General features: G+C 35.2%; 1 protein-coding gene across 1 annotated transcript in view; it reads right to left on the bottom strand.

Annotated features, from left to right (window-relative positions):
* DNAH7 (dynein axonemal heavy chain 7) overlaps positions 1-23,369 on the bottom strand; it is a 245,609-nt gene that overhangs the window by 44,180 nt on the left and 178,060 nt on the right. Inside the window, exons 49-54 of the mRNA XM_029225556.1 lie at positions 15,634-15,824; positions 11,434-11,567; positions 10,350-10,685; positions 4,043-4,169; positions 2,916-3,110; positions 1,325-1,417 (exon numbers count right to left, since the gene is read on the bottom strand). Coding sequence (XP_029081389.1) covers positions 1,325-1,417; positions 2,916-3,110; positions 4,043-4,169; positions 10,350-10,685; positions 11,434-11,567; positions 15,634-15,824 — 1,076 coding nt within the window. The remainder of the gene's footprint in view (positions 1-1,324; positions 1,418-2,915; positions 3,111-4,042; positions 4,170-10,349; positions 10,686-11,433; positions 11,568-15,633; positions 15,825-23,369) is intronic.

The raw sequence follows: 23,369 nt of genomic DNA, 5'->3' as shown, positions 1-23,369 counted from the left end.
AAACTTCTGATGCTTAACGCTAAAGTTCCAGTGAAAATTCATTTTTAAAAGGGCCACCAAGGGGGAGATGTTTCATCAGTTTAATAATGATCCTCAACAACGGGAGGTACTTCCAGCATCTAAGAGCTGGGCAGCATTATGATGTTCAGGGGCCCTTGGCACTTCGTGGGTCCCTTCTTCCATAAATAAATATAAAAAATTGTATTTTACAACTATTTTGGTATAATTACAAATATAATACAGACTGATTTATTTTCTCATTTTAAAAGAAATTAAAACATTTTCATGAACCCCTAAGAGTATCATGGGCCCTAGGCCCTGTGCCTAACGGATACCTTTGGCCCTGGCTAAGGCCACACTGCCAAGTCAAGCAAGAATGACATGTGTTCATCGAACAGACCATGGCTTACAGAGGAAAGAATGCCGCTACCCTATATTATCACTGATGTGCAGAAAAACTTAAAAAAAAAAATACACTGCTTTCACCATCTAAGCTCTGCTTTTTCTGTTGTTGTTAGAATGGAAGTATTGTATTATATTCCTTAGCAACTCAAATTCTGAATACAGTAAATTTTGAAATAATTATGTATACTTTTACTCAAGCAGTAACAGTGGACAATTAGAATATTTTGTTCAATTTATTTTTCCAACACTCCTAATGTCTACATTTTCTCAGAGTATGTAGATATCTCTGTGGGTATGGGTCTTTACAATTAAGTGAACAGTTGTTTTTTTAAATGGAATTTAATAATACAAATGAGGATGTCAATGAGTACTGCAATTTGTTGATATGACAGGTCAGCTGATTCACTGGTTATATAATTTATTATTTAAAGAAATGAAAATTAATAGTATTGACATTTTCCTTTGTAGTTAGCAGTGATGAATATCTTAATATTCTACTAGCTTTCCAAAAGCCAACAAAAAACCATGTACAGGATAGCATTTGAGGAGCCAGAAAGTCTAGTAAATCTGCTTCATGTAAACCACATTGACTAATTTCATCGAAACAGTAAGAATAAAAATGAGATTACTGCATGTAAAGGAAGTAGATTGTGAGCAATTGGGGAAGCATATAATAAAAGGAAGAATCATAACATAAATAAAACTATAAAATACAATCTGGTGAGTTACTAATTTAGTGTGGTTTTAATAAATATACACTTTTTGAAAAATGGCTGCATTAGAAGGAAGTGGGGTTATTTCCCCCAGGCTCCTTTACGTCCCCCATGACCCACGATTACATAAGGAAACACGTGTTTGGCTGGACTGTGGAGAGAGGAGGGACTGGACTCACTGAGCTGCTTTCAAAGACCACACTTACCTTGTCCGGTCTCAGGCAACGAACGATAAGCATCCTTTGAAACTCACTCGCTTTATCTTCCCAATCGTCAGGAAAAACCTCATGATGTGGCTCCTAAAATGACAATGGATATAACTCAATGCTATTTGGAAGACTATTTAAAAGAAAAAAAAACCCCAAAAACAGTATTTTGACTTTTAAATCGAGTTTTACAGAAAACATATAATGACTAAATGAAATCAAGAATGCTAATGTAAATTTTATTAGGTTGGGCAAAGTTATGAAATAAGATATAAAAAGAAAATCTTAAATGCCACTAAAAACAACAAAACTAAGACATGAATTAAGCGGGTTAATGTCAATGTGAATATTAGTCAATAGCACAAAATGATCCCTGTTATTAAAAAAATAAATGTGCATTAGATTTTCCCCATTATTTCTCCAAAGGCATTTTAAAAACCTACCAACTACTCTCATTATCTATTTATAAAAAAAACATCTATTGCAGAAGAAGGAAGAAGGATATGTGTTATTTCTTATTTTGAAGAATTTTTGGTACCTTTTTTAGAAAGGGATATTTGAGAATGTGTATATCAAAGAAGAAGTCAAAAGAGTGCTATTAAAAATATGCAAGAAGAAAGGTATCAAGATTCCAGGAAGAGGAGTAAACATGGAAAAAAAGACACCTGCACCTTTGAAATGTTCAGGAAGGCTATGTGGTATCTCAGATCAGAAATCTCCATGCTTTATCATAGGGAAATTTCTATTTAAATTAGAATCAACTATACACAAAAACATATTTGCCTCTGGGAAATGTAGTTTTGTTACTAACTAGGAGCGATCCAAAAGAGATCCAGTCCAAAATATTTAAATTCAGGTGTAGACACAATCTCAGTATCATGTATAATACAACAAACAGGTCACCAAAGAAAAAGTGTTCTCCACGCATCTGGCTCTTTTTCCCCTCCACCCTCCCCTGCAACAGAACTGTTGCATATTAAACCCAAGGAAAGCAGAATGTCCAGAGAGTAGAAACAATAGAAAAAATTAACTGGGAATCATCAAAATATTAGCCCTTGTACTAAAAGAAAAGTGAGGGAAGGCAACAATTCCTACGTATTCTGGAAGGGAAACTGAGTATCATGGTAAATGTTAGCTATCTCCAATTAGCAAGATAGGGTCTCATGAAAATTATTTGAGAACTGTTAGCTTTTCCCTTTCATCAAATGACAAAAATATTTATTAGTTTGTGTCCTGTATTCAGAAAATCTAAACAATATCTGTTTTATAAAATTTTAACTCATCTGCCATTATGATTGCCAAAGTACAAGTTGATAATAAATAAAAAACCTGGCATGGAAATTCAAAAAGAGTACTTTTAAGGACCATGCAGCTTTTTTGCATCTCTATGTATTTCAAGGAATTTGAATAGAAGTGCAAACAGACCACCAATTTTGAAGGTGGGGATAGTTTAATCGAAGCACTGATTTTAATATTTGACCAGTTTAAAGCTTACTTAAATCTTGTTTTTATTCAAAGATAAGAGTAAATTGTTTGACATTATTTTCTCCATTTAAAAACTCTGAAATAAGCAAGAGGGATAAAAACATACCAAACTATCATATACTTTTTTCCACCCATCCTTTAAGTGCATAAACTCCCTACGAATGGTTTTGAAGGCAGGCAACTCATCTAGTCGACATATTTCATCCCAAGATTTTTGAGGAAGCCACGTACAAGGGTTGGCATGAGGATTATCCAGTCCAATGCCACCAGTTAGCAGAAATCTCCACTCAGCTTTATTAATCTTTGGAAAACAAAGTAGCATGAAGAGTCAGAAATGAGTTCATCATATACATAGTACACTTACAACCATTTAAAAAGAATTGACTCTTTGATTTTTAGGCTTCAGGTATGGTCCCCATAAAATTCTATAGTTACTGGTATAGCTCAGTATTTATTCATAAGAAACCAGTGTATACATTATAACCAGTTTTCAAAATAGTTCCATTTTAGATAGGTATTTTTGATAATTTTCCTCCAGAATTACTGATCTAAAAATGGAAATCTGAATTTATTCTTTTTGAATATATGCTTTCCTAAATGACTTCTTAGAGTTTTATTGGCTCTAAAAATTGTTGAGAGGCAATCAATCTGCTATGTTTTCAATTATTTTCCATAAAACATAATGAGGTACTGCTACGAAATTTTTGCAAGAAATGCAAAAATAAAGCTCCTACTCCTTCAGAATTCAACTAATACATTGCCATATGAAATCAATAAATCTTAAACACATAATATAAAATAGTGAATTTATACACCTCTCTTCTAGTCTTAAAGTGCTTCCTATATTTTAATAGATTTGAAACATAGCAAAAATTAATGAATGGTATCGTTAAGCCCAATGGTTAGATTTGACGAACTTGCAAAAGTTTCTAAAAATACTGCCATTTATACTATTACTTGGAGTACATATATCAATATATTTAATTTATATGCATACTTATATGAGATTCTGATAGAAACTATTTTAAACTAAAACATACAAAAATTTAAGTAGTAATAGTTATATAATGAACTCTGCTTAATTTATTTTTCACCTCTGCGAAATTCAATCTAGTTGTGATGCCTTAACTATAATTAACTATTTACAATCCTTTTATATATATTCCCACACAAGTTCATAAATTAATGAATTCACGTTAATATTTTTTCCCTACAAATTAAAACAATACTGACCGAACGCTCATGTATCATCAGATTTACAGTTAGACAAAAGGAAAAGAGTAGTTTATCCTTTTCAAAGAGGGATCGGCAGATGTTAACATAAAGGGAATAAGTGAAGTGATCCTTGAGAATTTGAAGCCTAAGGGTCAACAGAAAGAAAAGTAAATAAATAAAAATGCATTATCCTTTAAGAAAAAATGCTCTTGGGGAAACCTATTATAAACCATTTAGATGTGTGCTCTTCTAATAAGCTTTCTGGTCAATTACTCCCCCAAAAAATCAAGGATCCTTATTAACTGGGGGCGCCAATTTGAGAGCTACACAATGTAGAAGCATCTCAGTAGAATTGCATTTTTACTGTTGACTGATTTTTTAAAAAACTTAATCTTCCTTTTGGAAAAAAGTCAATGCACAAAAGGAATAAAGTCAATGCACAGTATATTAATCTATTACATTTAACAGTTTTTGGACTATTTCTAACTATAAAACATTTCTTGGGGTAAAACTGGATTTCTTTATTCCATAAACACTTCCAAATGTTCTATATTATATATTAAATGAACAGACTAAAGTTAATAGCTCCTTTATTAAATTAACATTAAGTTTAGTAGTGTGCTACTCTGCTCATAAATCCATAAAAACCAGAGAAATCACAAAACTTGACAAACTACATTTTTATTTACCACATAGACAAGACACAGAAATGTGAATAATCACTATAGTTGCAACTAACAACTTCCTAGTAAGTGCTAACATGTGTGATCTGTATTCATAATAATTCTTAACATGAATATAGCACTTCAAGCATTTTCACTAATTATCTCATGAGGGGTAAACTACCACTGAGACAAAAGTTTTAAAAATATTTTTATTACATAGGTTATACTAGTTATAATAGAAATAAAGTTAGCTGAAAACATTTGTAGTAAGCTAATGATTTATATAGATTAATGACCTAAATTATCTAAAGGATAAAGTATCTAAAGGGAAAATTAGCATAGTTTATGATTAAAGAAAATTACATTGGTGTTTCTTAATGTGCCTAGAAAAAAAAAATATCTAGCAGTATAACCATATCTTGGTTATTTCCAGACTGATATCCTAAGCTGTAGATCATCCCTGCTCTAGTTTCTTCCTTACCTCCCTATTTCTTTAACTATTTTATCCCCGGCAGCATTCCCATAGAAAGAATTACAACAAATTGATATATTTTATTTCTAATTGAGAACTCTGAAAAAGGCTTGGTAGAGAGGTCCCTGAAACTAGTTGCTGAGATACAGTTGAATTCTTTGAAAATTCAAAATAATCATACAATTCCTGTCCCCATTTTTATGCTAATAGATGGTCTTTTCACACTTGGCATTTAATTTCTCTCGTGTAACAGTACAATTAATATAGGGTGACTCAAATTTGGTCTCTCTAGAATTAAATAATTTCTGCACTTTAAGACAGACTTCCTCTTGTAGAGAGGAAGATAGAAAGGAAAATTATAAGGGTCAATCATACTAGAAATTCAAGTTCATTTTCATTAAATGCCAATAAAAATAGATTTATTTTTAAATAAATAGTTTAAATATTTAAATATTTCTAAATACTTAAATAGCAAGTATTTAAAATATTTTATTAAAATGTCAATTAAAATATATTTTAATAATCTGTTACAGTATAAAAGAGGATAAATTATTTTCAATGCTGATGTGCGGCACAGTGTTGTAAGACAGCCATGCTCCTCTGATGGAACTGTACATTTGAATAACCTTACAGGAAAGGAATTTATATCAGGAGTCTGAAAGAAATGAACAACTGTGTCCTAATTTTGGGATTCAGCCAAAGGAAATAATCAAATGTGGACATTTATATTTATTGCAGTGTTATTCATAATACAAAAGCTGGACACTACTTGAAAGTCTTACAGTAAGGAAATTATAAAGAAAATTATAGTGCATTCATTAAAAGGTATATTGTACAGCTACTAAAAATTATATTTCAGAAGAGTATTTAATAACATGGGAAAATCATCTTGACAGAAGTAGAAGGAAAAGAAAAAACTCTGTATGCACCGGCATGTGTGATCTTACATGTATTATTGAGAGAGAGAGACAGAGACAGAGGCTGATTTCAGTTTGGTTCCTGTAACAAAGCTATATTCTAGTCAGATTTTTGTTTCTGTGCTTATTTTTTTGCTAGTTATTTATTTTGCTATAATAAATTCTGATGCATTAAAAATTTTATAAAAGATGATCCCGATTATTATGGCTATTTCATAGTACATACCATAGTAGTTATAACATAAATTTAGTTATAACATATGTTTGGTATTATTAAATAATAATTATTACGAATAATAACTATCAGAAGACAAAAAAATGAAATATTTTTATCTCTGAGTAAAGGGAAATTAGAGATAATTTTAGACCAATATTAAGATTCTCAAACAATTTAGTACTCTGGTGTATAGTCACGTGCTTTCTATGCCTTTGTTATAGCTATAATTCAATAGTTGCCCAGAGAACACGGGTTACCTAATTTTTTTTGTTTTTTCCCCTAGCTTTATTGAGGTATGATTGACAAGTAAAAATTATACATGTTTAACAGGTTACCTGATGTTTATCAATGATTGACAAAAAACGATTTCTATGAGAACTCTATCTTTAATTTCTGAATGACAGCTAGCTTCTTACTATTTACTTAAAAAAAAAAAAAAAAAAAGGAAGATTAAGCAGGACTCCTAAAAGAGTCTCCCTTGCTGTAGCCACTTTGGAATTCTGTTTGGCAATATTTATTAATCATATTTTTTGAAATTAATTTCTTTTTTTTTTTTTTTGGCTGCATTGGGTCTTCGTTGCTGCGCGCAGGCTTTTCTCTAGTTGCGGTGAGCAGGAGCTACTCTTCGTGGCGGTGCACAAGCTTCTCACTGCGTTGGCTTCTCTTGTTGCAGAGCATGGGCTCTAGGTGTGTGGGCTTCAGTAGTTGTGGCTCACGGGCTCTAGAGCGCAGGCTCAATAGTTGTGGCGCACGGGCTTAGTTGCTACGCGGCATGTGGGATCTTCCCGGACCATGGCTTGAACCCATGTCCCCTGCATTGGCAGGTGGATTCTTAGCCATTGCGCCACCAGGGAAGCCTGGCGATATTTATTAAAATGGAAAATATGCATACCCTGTGATCATCAATTGTGTTCCTGTATATATACCTACCATACATGTGTACATACAATACCCACGTACAAGAGTGTACAAGACAGCAAAAATTCATAATAGCCCTAAACTGGAAGCCACCCAAATGTCCTCAACAGTAGAGTGAATGAATAATTTGTGGTATAGTGAAAGGACAAATAAAAATAAGAGGTTTACTTTTTTTACACTGAAAATGTTAAAAAGAGATTTCCCTCTCCTCCTTCTTAGAGAATTTACGTTTGAAAAGTTAAAATTATACATACTTTCTCGTCTCTTTGAAATGTGTATAAATTCTTGTGAAAACTAGGCAGGCTTTTTGTCAACTTTATGACCCAGGAATGTCCTTCTCAAAGACCTGAGAGCCATCTTCATGGGCACCTGGCTCCTCATTGCAAAACTACCTCTTGTCATAAAGATAAGACATTTGCTTTTCCTCTGGATGAAGCCAGTTTGCTAACTCAGTTGGTAAAGTCAGGAGAAGATTTCTGTCTTTGCAGTCTCTTAGTGGATTGCCGGTCGATGCAGATCACATTCTGGTTTAATAATTATTCAATAAAAACCTGTTTTCTTTCTCTACTACTTTGTGGAGAAAACTCCTGGATTGGGAGATTTGCTTTTACACTTGCCCAACAATAATGAGCACAGGGAATGCGACTTAACAATGAAAGTGAATAAACCATTGCTTTGCACTGTGCAAAACAATATAAATTTCACAATGTGAAGTGCAAGATGCCAGACAAAAAAGAGCACAGGCCATGCGATTCCTTTTATATGACGTTCTGAAACAGGCAACACTCATCTCTAGTGTTGAAAGTCAGGACAGTGATTACCTTGGGGGATGGGTTATAGTGATTAGAAGGGGACACAGAGTGGTTTCTGGGCTATTGATGACGTTCTATGCCTTGACCTGGCTGCTAGGTACACAGGTGTGCTCACTTAGGAAAATTTATCGAGCAAATACTTCTGACTTCTACATGTTTCTGTAAGAATATTAATAACTTCAATCAAAATTATCAAGTGCATTTTTTTCTATTTACTCTTTGGTCCCAGAATTATATTTTTAAGATCACTTTAGTCATAAATATGATTTTCATAGTTTCTACATTAAAGGATTTTAACTAAAAATAAAAAGGCACATTTTGTTTTCTGGATTTCAGTCAAATCTTACATCTGGGGAAAAGAATTTTACTTCTTATAAATCGTAAGGGGCTATATCATAGTTATGAAGAAGCAGATGTCATATTTGTGGCTGAGTCCTAATTTAGTATAATGAGGTAATAAAGGAACCAATAACTATTTTTAAAGCATAAAATTGTCCTAATTTTAAAATCTTGTACACAAAATATGTCTTTAAGGGACAAAGCAAAGAAAGTTTCTTCCCTAGACTCTAGGACATACCTTGATTTTAAACTAATTAAAATGATAGAATTCTGGTGACCTTGTTTTGTTTTGTTTTGTTTTAATAAATTTACTTATTTAATTTATTTATTTTTGGCTGTGCTGGGTCTTCATTGCTGCATGCAGGCTTTCTCTAGTTGCGGCGCGCGGGGGCTACTCTTCGTGGTGGTGCGCGGGCTTCTCATCGCGGTGGCTTCTCTTGTTGCGGAGCACAGGCTCTAGGCGAGTGGGCTTCAGTAGTTGTGGCTCCCGGGCTCTAGAGCACAAGCTCAGTAGTTGTGGCGCACGGGCTTAGTTGCTCCACGGCATGTGGGATCTTCCCGGACCAGGGCTCGAACCCGTGTCCCCTGCATTGGCAGGCGATTCTTAACCACTGCGCCACCAGGGAAGCCCAGTGATTTTGTTTTAACCAAGGTAGAAATTAAGAACTGCAGTGAAAAGCAGAACATCACGTACTATGTTGCTCCACGTGATTAGTTCTGTGATAAGTTCTAGGTTCTAGGAATATTAAAAAAAAAATCCTCGCCTCAGGGAATTCAGGATCTAGTGTGAAAACCAGACATGCATGTTGAAGTCAATAATGCAAAGGGCTGGGAACTTTTCTAAGAAAGGTCACTTAAATTTTTGTTTTCTGCACTCATTAATCCTTGCTAACCTTGAAAATGTCAGATACTGGAAGAAATAGAGAAATAAACTAAACATTTTCAAATATCATAATATAAAAAGAACTTTAAATTCTACCATCATGCATTCCTTCTGTAAAGATACCGTCTTCTTCCCTTTCTTTTCTTTCTCATGGGCAGACATTTGAAAAATTGTTTGTTAAGCCAAGTGTCAATCCAACAGCTTCATTAGCCTCATACACAGGCTTGTAAAATAATGAATGATACTAACCAAAAATTGCTCGGTCTAAGAACATTTAAAATTTAGCAGAATTCTACCATGATAAATGAAGGAATTCAATTTAGATTTCAAGAGATGAGCATTTTGGATTTCTAAAAGATAATTCTTAACTGTGGGTGATAAGCAGTAAATCAAGTTTCTTTTATGGGTATGAAGTATCTTGCTTCGTATTGATTGATAAAGTTATAAAGGGCAAAGGTTGCAATTATTTGTTCAAGAAGTAATTTAATGTTAGACTCTATTAAAAACATGTTTTAATACCAACTAAAATTTATCTCACTGACAACAAATAAAATGAAATTTTATTCTCTCAGAGACTTACTATTAAGTAGGTCTTAGTTCCATTACTTACTGCAATAGCCAACAGTAAAATAAGGTATCTTATATAAATAAGAATAACAAAATCACAAGATTATTTTTCAAAAACCCTGTTATCTGACAAATTTTATACATGTATATATCAAAATGTGAATATGTAACTTTTCGAATGCAAGCTTACAGAGGTTAAGAGTCATATCTTTTAGGGGGACTACCTCCTCCTTCCACACCTCCCATCACAAATAACTTTTGCAAATGATACACAGAAGTAAATGTTTCCTCTTTTTAGAATTACATTATAATCCCATTATCTATTTAAACAAAGTCCCTGCAGACTGCATTTGGTCACATCTGTTCAATTTATAACCCTCAGATTTATTTCTGGTACAATTATTAATCAAGTTCACGCTAGCTGTGTGGCTGCAAGGTGCACACCACTCTGAAACAACAACGAAGGCCACCGATTACTATTTACTTCTCATGCATTAGCTACTATTAGTATTAATTAGTATTGTTTTTTACGTACCTTTTTGACAAAATTTCTGATTTCTCTGAATTTTCAATAGACAGGATGAAAAGGTTAATAAACCAGGTCAGTGAGTATTGGTACATGGGATCGATGTTAGCTAAATCAGCAATAGAAAAAAACAGGATAGAGGAATGAATGGCAATAGGTCGATAGCCCATGCGGGTGGCATCAATCTTTTTCTCCGTCTCTTCCGCTACTTCCTGCTTTTGAGAAATCTCATTAGCCAAAGCCTTGGAGGAAGATAATATCTTAATGGCAGTTTCATCTTCTAATATATTGCCTTCCGAAGATGAAAGAACTTCTAAAATCTTGTCTTCTATTTCTTTTAACTGCCTGGAATAAAACAATTTTCTCAGAAGAAGAAGAAATCATTAAAAATCACTTCATGTATATGTTCTTTCCTAAGAAACAAAGAGCTTGTAACCTTAAGAAATGCATCACATTGTGACAAATATCCATAACGGTGATGCTGTATAATTAGTTTCTTATCTTGCAAAATGTCAAAAAGACAGGCCTTTCTGCTCCACTTCTCTTTCTAATGATCATTTATGTGGTAACTAGAGAGAGAGATGGTAAGCCCATCTACTCTGCCTTAAGAATCTCAGCCCCCAATGAACGGAAAGTATCACTCCATTTATTTTCTGAAATTTTTCATGACTTCTAGAGCATTACCCTTTTTACCTATGATATAGATGTTACAAGCAGAAAATGGGATGCAACATATTCATTCAGACTATGCTCCAGTGAAAACAGGTAACCTCAGTTACATAATGAATACTGAAACTTTTGTGCTAAAACTTCATTGAATAGTTGAAAATATATTGCTTTGACTTGTGGCAGGCCTCTGAATTCTTCCAATGCCTAAGAACTTGTACGTAAAAATATACTCTGCAATGCAATTTTCCAAATTAACATAGAGACTCTGTGTTAATACCATAAATACCATATATTTTCCACTTAAGTCTTTCCATTCAATGCACCTATTAAACCTAACAAAGTAGATCTTTAAAATGTACTTTAATTGATTCTAAGTGATCTTGAAACAAGTAAGAATAATTCTGTGTTTTATAACATTTAAAACCTTTTGTTTTCAGCTCCTTGTAATATCAAGGCTTGCTTTTCTTCTTCAAGGTCTGGCCTTTCTCGTGCCACCACAATTCCCAAAAGCTGATCCTGCATTCCCTCTGAAGTGATCATGAAGTTTAATAGTGTCACCTATAAATGAAAGAGTACACAACAATTGCATCATTATTTCTGTTGAGAAAGCCTCAACAGAGAAAGCCTCTGCTTATGCACTTCAAATTCTGATCTTAAAACTGACTCTATTTACCATGGTAGTATGTGTGAAAAGTGGAATTTGTAGAGATGGTGATGAAGGGTATAGGCAAACTGGATTGTTGGATTAAGAACCCACTGAAGTTTCTCATGGTCATAAATGTAATACTTCAGAGGGTTTTGTTTGGTGATCAATTTATTCTTATTTCAAATTGGTCCAATTTCTGACTACCTTTTAATCCCCAAATCAATTAGAATCAGGCTGGAGGCCATCCTTCATATTGGCTGGACTAGCTGATTTATGTTTTAAGGATCCCAGTGGTGTCAAAAAGCAAAGGAGATCTTACAAAGAGATGAGAGAAAAAAGAACAATTACTTGTCATAAGTATATACGGTATTCACAATATGACAATGATATTATGTATTATAATGATATATACAATAATATAATCATATTACAACATAGCATATATTATGTTACATTATATTATCATATTAAAATATGATACTCAGCCACTACTATGAACTAAGGAGTATACAGTTCAACAGTGTCCATCAAGATGCAGTCTGCTAACCCTGCTTCATCCCGGTACCTAATGGCTCTTACAGGCAGGTCTCACTCTGTTGCCCACAACTTAAAGTACTACCCCTCTGAGAGTCCGCCTGCCGATGCAGGGGACACGGGTTTGTGCCCCGGCCCGGGAAGATCCCACATGCCGTGGAGTGGCTGCGCCCGTGAGCCATGGCCGCTGAGCCTGCGTGTCTGGAGCCTGTGCTCCGCAATGGGAGAGGCCGCAACAGTGAGAGGCCCGCGTACTGCAAAAAAAAAAACCAAAACTCCCCCTCCTGAGTCTTTCCCATAAGTGGGAAAGTAATCATGCTTAGGTCACTCTTTTTAAAAAGCAAAAAACAAGTCATCCACACAATCCCTTTCAGCTACTGAACCATCTCCCTTTGTGCCTTCATAACTATGTAACTGCAAATGTTACTTGTATATGCTTTCTGTCTCTGCCTCATTTCATTCCTCAGCCCTCTACAATCTGCTCTCACTCCTGCCTCCACATACCTATCAATACACACAGCAATAAACTGCAGAAACTTTCTGGCTCTGGTCACCAATGAACCGATGAACACTCGACCTTGGCTTAAGCTGACCTCCCCCGCCCACCTGCTTTTTTAAGCCTCTATTTTGCAGTCTGCCTGCCCTCACGTCTTGAATTAAGGTCTGCACCTATGTCTTGAGCATCACTTCCCATTCCTCCCTTTCACGTGCCTTTCATTGTAGCTAAGCTGAACTGATTGTGAAATCTCAGACATACACTATGAAACATGGGCACGTGCTTCAGCCCTGACTGAGGAATGGGAGAACTTGGGTCTCCCCATCTTCCCTGGTAAGAGAATATTTCCTCTTCGTGAATGGAGTAACTTTGTTTGTGTGAGAAATTTCCTACCTGTGATCAGGAAGTATGAAACAGCTCCTTGCTGTACCCTTGTGAAGGCAACACCCTCCTCTGCCCAAACCCAGGCACCTTCTCCATGGTGGTGTCCTCGGGTTAAACCGTCCCCCCTGGCTTGCCCCATGGCAGGCCTTGGATGCCACTAAATGTAGATTACACAGGCATAATCATAAATTTATATGGAATAATAAGCAACGATTCTTGAAACTGAGCAATTAAGAATGATTCAGTGTTGTTATGCAATTCTCTACTGCTCTGGCCTTTATTCATGGGAAAATTATCATTAATGTTTTCAAGACATTTTTCCTGTTGGCATGAGAAACCAAGTGCACAGGTTACACTCGCTTTACTCTCCAAACCATTGTCACAGTGCTGAGGGAAATGTATGTTTTACAACTTTTACCTCAGGCACAAAGAGGTATTCATTCATATTCCATTAATGTTAGATGTTCTGAGATCAAGATTTTGCTAATCTAGACATTTGCTCACAAATAAACATTTAAGATCATACAAATATGATTTCATAATTTTATTTTCATTTAGATTCAAAAGAACTATAGCAGCACAATACCATCCCTTGGGTACTTTTGAAAGCAAAAAGTACATAAAAGATCCTAAAAATAAGATCAAGAGGAAGTATTTTAATTTGTAAATGAAAGCAAGTAACCGCCTCACTATGTTTTCTAATCCCTGTTTAATCAATCCCAGCAATTAAAAATAATGAAGCAATAAGACATTCTAGGGATCTAAAGGATTTCAATACTGAATCATAAAATAGCTTCCTCTCCACGGTGGTTGGTTTATGACTTCTACTATAACTAGTTATTAGTGTACATAAATTATTATTTATGTCATTTGTGATATTTTCATAAATTTTAATGAAAAGTGAAAAAGGTTTTCCATGTGATTTATTAAAAATTTTTTTTGGTAATGCAGCTTTGGGATTTATTTTCTTTTACATGTCATTCTTTTTCACATATATTTAAAAGTTAAATAATAGTACTAATAGTTAACTCTCATAACACTATTGCTGGGCCTTACTGTAAGCATTTTACATAGATTATTTAGTCTTCACATCGCTCTGTGAGATAGACATTTATTATTCCCATTTTATAGACTAAGGAACTGAGGCACAGAGAGGTTAAATAACATGGCCGAAGTCACACAACTGGTAAGTGACAGAGCTGGGATTTGAACCAAGGGAGTTTGGCTCTAGAATCCATGCTCTTAACTACTAGCAGATACTGCCTCTCCTAATAGGTGAACACATGACCCAATTTTTAGGCGTTTAGAAAACACGTTTATTTTAATTAACTGAAAACAGTCGCTAAGAATGTTCATATTTTAACACTGTGTCTTTCAAACTAAGCTCAAGGGTCACCCCACCTTCCCCCAGTCTTCCTGACTTTCCTAAAGGTCCAGTCTAAAGTGTGTCCCCTATGTCTTCTGAGTTCCTCTATGTCTTCCTAGTCATAAATACTGTCACTTGACATACAGCTTATTTACAGTGTAAGCCTCTCGAGAGCAGGGACCATGAGTATTCACCTTGGAGGGTAGGAATTATGTCATCTTAGTGCCTCCTCTGTCTCTACAGAGAGATGCCCATGTTAATTTAAATATTTCTAATAAAGGACAGCATTTGGACCCTCTGGATAAATCTTGCCTCTATATGTTTCTTTCAAAATCTGAATATTTCTTAATGTTCCCTCCTCCTAGCTTCTATAAATGAAAACTATCCTTCCCTTCCTCATTCGCTCATTCTAAAAACATTTATCAAGGGCCAACCAGGGCTAAGAACTGGGAATAAAAAATGGACTAACCTCCAGAAGCTTGGTTACAGGTCAACGTCTCAAGTCATTTTATGAACTAACTTTACTTTTTTTTTTTTTTTTGCGGTACACGGGCCTCTCACTGCTGTGGCCTCCCCCGTTGCGGAGCACAGGCTCCGGACGCGCAGGCTCAGCGGCCATGGCTCACGGGCCCAGCCGCTCCACGGCACGTGGGATCTTCCCGGACCGGGGCACGAACCCGTGTCCCCTGCATCTGCAGGCGGACTCCCAACCACTGTGCTACCAGGGAAGCCCTAACTTTACTTTTTAAAGGAATTTTTAGTATTTTAAAAGAACGAGTGATCTAAAACAGTTCCTTTAAGTAACTATATAAAATCAGATAGCAGCAACCTTATTCTGAGAAAGAAGAATGGAGTTCTGTTCCTGAATTCCCATTCTAAAAATTAGCATATTATGATTTATTACAAAGGAAAAATGTGCATATATGTCATCTATTTTTAACAATGCAAATCTAAGAATAATATCACTTGCAGAAATTAGATTCTCATGGTCTTTTTTCACTGCATACTGAAGGCTCCTTTATTACTTGCATGCACATACAAAAGCAACATTTGGAAATTATTATAGCAATTTCAGGAAATGCCAAACAAGGACAAAATCCATTTTACTTAGGAAGACCTGTTTTTCTCATGGCTCAGGAGGAAAATTCAGCCATTAATTGTAAAATCTGGTAAAGAAACATTTATTTTAGATACTGGCCTTTACTGAAGTTTCAGGAAGATAATGAGGATTTCTTAGCTTGGTAGTAATATAGAAGCGGAAGTCTGGTGAATACTCAATGGTAGAGTCCCCAAGTCGGATACAGGTACTCCCACCCTGCTTAAAGGTCTGTTTTAGTAGAAGAGGTTCCAGGATTGGATCTAGTTCTTCTCCAACATTTTCTAGCAACACTGGAATAAAGTCAGAAAAATATTTCATGTTATTTTAAATACTGACTGTAAATCTTCAACCCTCCAAATTCTTTCAGCCTTCTAAATTGCCGCTGTTTCTAGTTACGCATAAAACTATTTTTGTCTTCTGAGTATAAAGAAATGATGCCATACCATCATTAAAAATTCCACAAATGACAAATGCCAGAGAGAGGTGTGGAGAAAAGGGAACCCTCCTTGTAAACTGGTGCTGCAGCCACTATGGAGGTCCCTCAAAAAACTAAAAATAGAGTTGCCATATGATCCTGCAATCCCACTCCTGGGCATATATCCAGAGAAAACTCTTAATTTGGAAAGACACATGCACCCCGTTGTTCATTGCAGCACTATTTACAATAGCCAAGACATGGAAACAACCTAAATTGTCCATCAACAGATGAATGGATAAAGGTGTGGTACATATACACAATGAAATACTACTCAGCCATAGAAAGTGAAATGCCACTTGCAGCAACATGGGTGGACCTAGAGATTATCATGCTAAGTGAAGTAAGTCAGAAAGACAAATACCGTATGATATCACTTATATGTGGAATCTAAAATATGACACAAATGAACTTATCTACGAAACAGAAACAGACTCACAGACATAGAGAACAGACTTGTGGTTGCCAATGGGGAGGTGGGTCGGGGAGGGATGGATTAGGAGTTCGGGATTAGCAGATGCAAACTGGTATATATAGAATGGATAAACTACAAGGTCCTACTGCATAGCACAGGGAACTATTATATTCAATATCCTGTGATAAACCATAATGGAAAAGAACGTGAAAAAGAATATGTGTGTAGATATATATCTGAATCACCTGGCTGTAGAGTAGAAATTAACACAACCTTGTAAATCAACCATACTTCAATAAAATAAATTTTAAAAATAAATAAATAAAATAAAATGGGTAATTGCCAAAAGAAATAATTTTAAAAAGAAATGATGCCATAAAAATAAATGGATGTATGTGGAAAGGGCTTCATTGGTGGGGCTATCTGGTCATCCTGCCTGCTTCCATAGTCTTAGAGTGCTACTCAGGACTCCCCCCGGCTCTGGGGTTCACTATATGCCTAAGTATGATGGCAGTGAGGTATAAGACACCAGAGAAAAAGCATTTCTAGTTGTAGTTATTTAAACGGTTATTATATTTTTTAATTACAAAAGTAACTCACACTTACTGTAGAACATGTGGAAAATATAGAGAAAAAATAAAGAAATGTTAAATTAATTAAACAAGGAGGCCATTAGACTGAGACAGCTGTAAGGTGTGGTAGCTTACATAAGTAAACCAAAATTTAAGCCTGTAAATGCCTCAAGGTTATGAAATCAAAACTCGAAGGACAACCAATCACAAGCAGCCAAACAGGCTTTAAACTGTAGTCAAATAGTTTCCTTTCTTTGCTTCCTTACTTTTTCTGTACAGTATACATCTTTCCCCAGCTCCTGTCGGAGGGCCGCTCCTTATCACTTTTGGTTTGGCCCTGCCTGGTTTAAATGGATTTTTGCTCAAACTCTCAAAATTTTTGATATGCCTCACTTTCAACAAATGAAACTGGAAAACAACCTCTAGTCATATTTTCTTAATCTTTCCCTCCCCAAAATATTTTACATAATTTATTCATAGTATATATAACTTGATAGAAAAATGACATAAAACTACATATGAATTTAAATATTTTTCTTTTCAGTATTTATTTTTTTTTTGCGGTACATGGGCCTCTCACTGTTGTGGCCTCTCCCGCTGCAGAGCACAGGCTCCAGATGCGCAGGCTCAGCGGCCATGGCTCATGGGCCTAGCCGCTCCACGGCATGTGGGATCTTCCCAGACCGGGACATGAACCCGTGTCCCCTGCATCGGCTGGCGGACTCTCAACCGCTGCGCCACCAGGGAAGCCCAGTACTTTTTATTTATCTTTTTCTATACACAGTTGAGACTAAACAATATATCTAATTTTATATCCTAATTATTTTGCTTGACATTATAGCATAAATATTTTCCCATGTTACTAAAAAACACAATAAACATGCTTTTAATTACTGCATAATAGTCTAAAAAACACAAACATGTTACTAAAAAACTAAAAAACATGTTACTAAAAAACACAATAAACATGCTTTTAATTACTAAAAAACTAAATAAACATGCTTTTAATTACTGCATAATAGTCTATAATATTCATGTTCTCTCATTTTTAACCAATACTCCATTATTAGATGTTTGGATTGTTTCCTGTTCTCAAGATTATATGTAGCACCTCTACAAAAACTTTGTGTTATACAGTATTTTCTTATGATAGCATTCTAGAAAGGGAATCCCAGATCAAAGGCCAGTGACATTGCTAAGGTACCTGATACATTTGCCAAATTGAAGTCTTACATTTTGGTGTTTGGGGTGCTACCATAGCCAAACTCGAATGGCATTTTGTAGGAGTCCTTCAAGGGACGGGATGTGCACTCTGGATGGGAAAGCAGCAGCTCACGGCATTGGGATGACAGGTATTTGGATCTCTGTTGCAGCACTTCTTCCCACAGGTTACTCCTGGCTAAATAAAGTCCTAAAAGTGTCTTGTCAATTTCCTTCACTGCTGAGACTTTAACAAAAACAGGTATGTCAGATGATTTTTAAATTCATTATAATTTTCTGCTTGAATAAAATGATTATTTTTCATGGGTAAATAATATGAGTGCATCATAGTATATTAAATACATTAATCTATTATTTAGATTGTTCCCATTTTTCCAACTGTTAATACTGCAGTGAACATCTTTTTGAATAAACCCCTGTGTTCATCTCTGATCACTTAACCAGGCTGGAGTCCTAGAAGTGCAATTAATGGTCAACAGTTACAAACATTTTAAAGGTTTTTTATATTGCCAAATTACTTTCCTGAAAGGCTGTGGAGGTTTCAGAGTTGCAATAAGCACTCACTTTGCTGTTTTTAAACCTGTTTTTATATAATATCACTGTACTTACAAACACTAGGCATCATGTTGGCATTTTACTTTGTCATTATCCTCACAACTTTAAAAAGCATCAGGGGACTTCCCTGGTGGTGCAGTGGTTAAGAATCCACCTGCCAATGCAGGGGACATGGGATTGAGCCCTGGTCTGAGAAGATCCCACATGTCGCGAAGCAACTAAGCCCGTGCGCCACAACTACTGAGCCTGCGCTCTAGAGCCCGCGTGCCACAGCTACTGAGCCCGCATGCCATAACTACTGAAGCCCGCGCACCTAGAGCCCGTGCTCTGCAACAAGAGAAGCCTCTGTAGTGAGAAGCCTGTGCACAGCAATGAAGAGTAGCCCCCGCTCTCCGCAATTAGTGAAAGCCCGCACGTAGCAACGAAGACCCAACACAGCCAAAAATAAACGAATAAATAAATTAATTTAAAAAATCTATCAAATATTATTACCCCAGCTTTACAGATGAGGAAACTGAAGCAAGGCAACGGTAGTAAAATTTTCAGTTAAATCATCTCGTGAATGACAAAGCAGGAACTCAAACTAAGCAATCTGGCTCCTTACACAGCTCTCTTAACCACTGTGTGATACTGCCAGCATTAAATGTTATATTCATGACTTTTACAATTTGATAGGTAAAAAATATTGTTAAAATCTGTATTTTGGGCTTGATGTTTTAGGTGCTCCTTGGCTAATTATACTTTTTCTTCTAGAAACTGTATGCTAAAATATTTGCCCATTTTCCTATCGTGGGGCATGTTTTCATCATTAGGTTCAGTGGCAAGTGATTAAAAAACCCCAAATAACAGTGACACGAACAAGAAGGAATTTATATCTCACGTAAAGAGGAGCCTGAGGTAATCTGTCCAAGACTGGAAGGACAGTGTGTCTAAACTGTCAGAGATCCAAGTTCCTGCCATCTTGCTGCTTCACCATTTTTGGCATACAGCTTTATCTCTTCGGCCAAAAGAGCCTTTCAGAGAACATGCACATTGCAGCCATCAGAAAAAAAAAGAAGAAAAAGAAAAGGAAGAAGTATTCTTTAAGGATACTTTCTGGGGATCACAAATGGCACTTCCACTTACATCTTGACGGCCAGACCACAGTCACATGATGACAGAAGTTAGGAAATGTATTCCTTTACTCTGAATTCAATGGGCCCAGGTAAACACAGGGGGTGCTAATAGTAAGGAGGTGAGAACGGTTATTAGGGAACACTGGGCACCAACTGTCACAGTGTGCTAGTTTTTTAAACTTTATTTGTATTTTTTAATATTGTTGATATTCTCTCTTAAGTTTCTTTTATATAGTGTTTCTTGGATTAAATTATAAATTTGTAGAGTCAAATCTATTATTCTTTTCCTTTTGTATCTTTTTCCATTGTGTATTTTCTTAGAAAGTTCTTTCTCATCAAAGACAACTTATTCCCCTATGTTTTCTTTTAGCATTTATGTCTTCTCTTTTTTTCTTTCATATTTAACTCTTTAATTCATCTGGAGCACATTTTGATGTAAGATGAGACTATGACTTGATATGTTTTTCCACAAAACCAATTTTTGCAGCACCATTTGCTGAATGACCTATCATTTTCCATTGTTTTATAACGCTTACCTTCTAATGCATTAAAGGCTTACATGTATCAATATTAAAGTTTATTCCAGAACAGTTAATTCCAAATTTACTCTTCTTCTGAATTTTTATTGCCTCTGTACTTTCTTCTAGGCTAACTTTAGAAGTAATAACTAGTATTATTTCTAAAACGTTTATTTCTGAAAGTGTTGATATCTTCACAACATTTAGTTTTCCTATCAGTGAAAAAATGATGTCTTACTCAAGTCTTCTTTTTTGTGTGTGTGAAACTTTCTCATTTTTTTTCACTATGCATTGTTAAAGTCATTCTAAGTTTTTGTTTTAGACAGCTTTTCAGTTAATTCTTTTTGGTTTTCTAGATGAAATATATTATCTACAAATATGATAATACTGTTTCCTCTTTACAAATATTATAGCACCCTCATTGAAAAGAACTTTCCTAATAATGTTAAACAACAATAGTGATAATAGATATCAATTTCTCATTTTTATTTTTACATGATCAGACTTTTAAAATCTATTAATTTGCTAGAGTGTTATGGACTGAAATTCTGTTTATGAAATATTATAACATAAGTTTTGTTTAATTGCCTCAACTTTTATTAACAATTTCTGCATAAAATCTAATATTTAAATTATTCTTTACTAAAAAATGATATTATACAATTTCATCCCTTATTCTCCCTAAATTGTTTTAGTTTCACAACGAATTAAGAATGTCTACATTAATATGTATAAATGTCTTTTCTCAAAGCTAAAATATACACTATAAAACTTAAGTATTACAGACTTGATTCTTTTCCCTAAAAGTGAAAATTTATTTCCTCACCAGTAGAATAAAGTCTTAAGCCTGTTAGGAAAGATTTCTATAGCGTCCAGATTTCATAGAAATATGTTCTCAGCATTGAATATTTACTGTATTATAAGCCTTACTGGAAAAGCAAAAGTATTCTAAGCTTGAAAACAGAAAAAAAACAAAAACAAAAAAACCCAAAATCCATATATACATGAATTACCCAGAATGCTCTCCTTAATTTATTGACCCTAACTTTTGATTTCTTTCACTTTTAATTAAATCAAAGTATGTTTCATGTTAAAATACAGGAGAAAATTTATGAGACAGGCTTCTCTTCATATTTCTATCATCAAAGTTAACAGTATGCTGGTTTATGTAAAAACCTCCTTTCTCATTCCCAAAAGCCAGCCCATCACAGTATTTGCAAACCTTGTGGGAAGCCAAGACTGGGAATCCAAACACATGGCTGCTAATGTCTTTGAGTAAGGCAGATCATCTTGCTCAAAGCAGTTGTTCTTAGCAACAAAGAGAACCGAGTATTCTTTTCATATTTCTTTTGCATTTAGGACATTAACTGATATCAGGTTTTTAATTATGAATTATCTACATTATCCTATGTTAGACTTCAGATTAATAGGAAAAACTCTGCATAGTATGTTCAGCTGTGCAGCATATTGTATTCAATGTAGATTAATCAATTACTGGGTACCCTCAAAGAGCTGGAGTTGAGAAACATTTATGTACACAATAGAAATCTGTAAAAACCATAGAAATCTGTAAAAGCTTCAGTGCTGGCAGTTCATCGGAGAGGTTAAGAGAGATGTCACAGAAAAAGGTGTTTGAGCCTCATCTTAAAGGGTGAAATTTAAAGTAATTCACCAAATGGATGGAAGAGCACAGACGAAACCTAAGAGATGAGAAACAACCCCATGTTGTTATATGTACTGCCTGTCCCCGTGTACCCTGTACTCCCATCTAATCCTCACCCCACGTGTAATCTCTGTCTCACTCTTTAAACCAATAAGCTCCAAGACAGCAGAGATCAAGTCTGTCTGTGCGTGCTCTGTTTTCAGTGGCACATGCTAGTTGCAAAATAAATATTTGTTACGTGAATGAATAATGAACAAAGAAATGAGCAAATGAAAGAAACATTGAGCCAGAGGTAGTTTCGCCTCCCTGATACGTTATATGCAAGGGGGGAAGAAAAGGAAGTGCTAGGAGATAAGATAAAAATAAGGAAGGCTCAGATAATGCTGGGTTTTGCTCTAAATGCAAAGAGTTTTTTTTCATGGAGTTAATGGAAAGCCATTAAAATCTCCTCTATACAAGTTGATTTCTTTTTAAAAATTAAAAAAATATTCTTTTATTCTTCCAGTTTTATTGAGGTGTGAACAAATTGCCTTATCAGCAATATTAACATGAATAACATCCTATGCCCACCTTATCCACTGGTGCAGCTAATACAGATGTACCTCTGTTTTCTAGAACATTGGCTTTCAAACATTTTTTTTTAAGCAGCAGGATACTTTTTTCACAGAGGATTTTATCTTAAAACTCAATATAAACAACAAAAAAAGGGAGGCCTGCTCTGGTTGAACCCGAGGCAGGTGGGTGAAGCCGAAACCTCTGCCTTCTCTACCCAGGCTGCCTGCGAGGGATGAGAGATCAGAAGCCACTGTCCTGGAATAGGTCAAAATCTAAAGAGAACTTCTTAAATGGAAGAGTCTTTAACTGCTTATGTTTTAAAACTGTAACAGTAGCTGATTCTTTTACTTGAAGATTAAATATAAAAATAGTTACAAAATCTGCCATCTGTTTCTCTCTCTATCATAGATTTAAAACTTTTCACTTCTCTCTGATGATTAATGCTAGAAGGCATTGTGAATTATCATTATCCATTTTTAAAGTTATTTCATTCCAAAAAGTAGGTTAAAGCAACTGTGAGTGACACAGTAAACAATGAACAAAGGCAGAAGACATGGGGACTAGTGTTAAGACTCCCCTTAACTAGAGATACAGTCTTAGTTAAGCCACGTAACTAACATTCTCTGTCACCTTACCTTGTTAATAAAATGTAGTGGTTATTAGAATTACTATTGGACTTCAGATTTTTATGGCCACAACTCCAAGTAAGAAATACATTTTAAATCTTTATCAACTACACACATATG

Source organism: Monodon monoceros, unplaced genomic scaffold (assembly GCF_005190385.1).
Source record: "Monodon monoceros isolate NGI ecotype Baffin Bay Population unplaced genomic scaffold, NGI_Narwhal_1 Super_Scaffold_16, whole genome shotgun sequence".
Lineage (NCBI taxonomy): Eukaryota > Metazoa > Chordata > Mammalia > Artiodactyla > Monodontidae > Monodon > Monodon monoceros.
The sequence above is the reverse complement of the archived record's forward strand: the minus strand, read 5'-3'. Positions and strand labels throughout refer to the sequence as shown.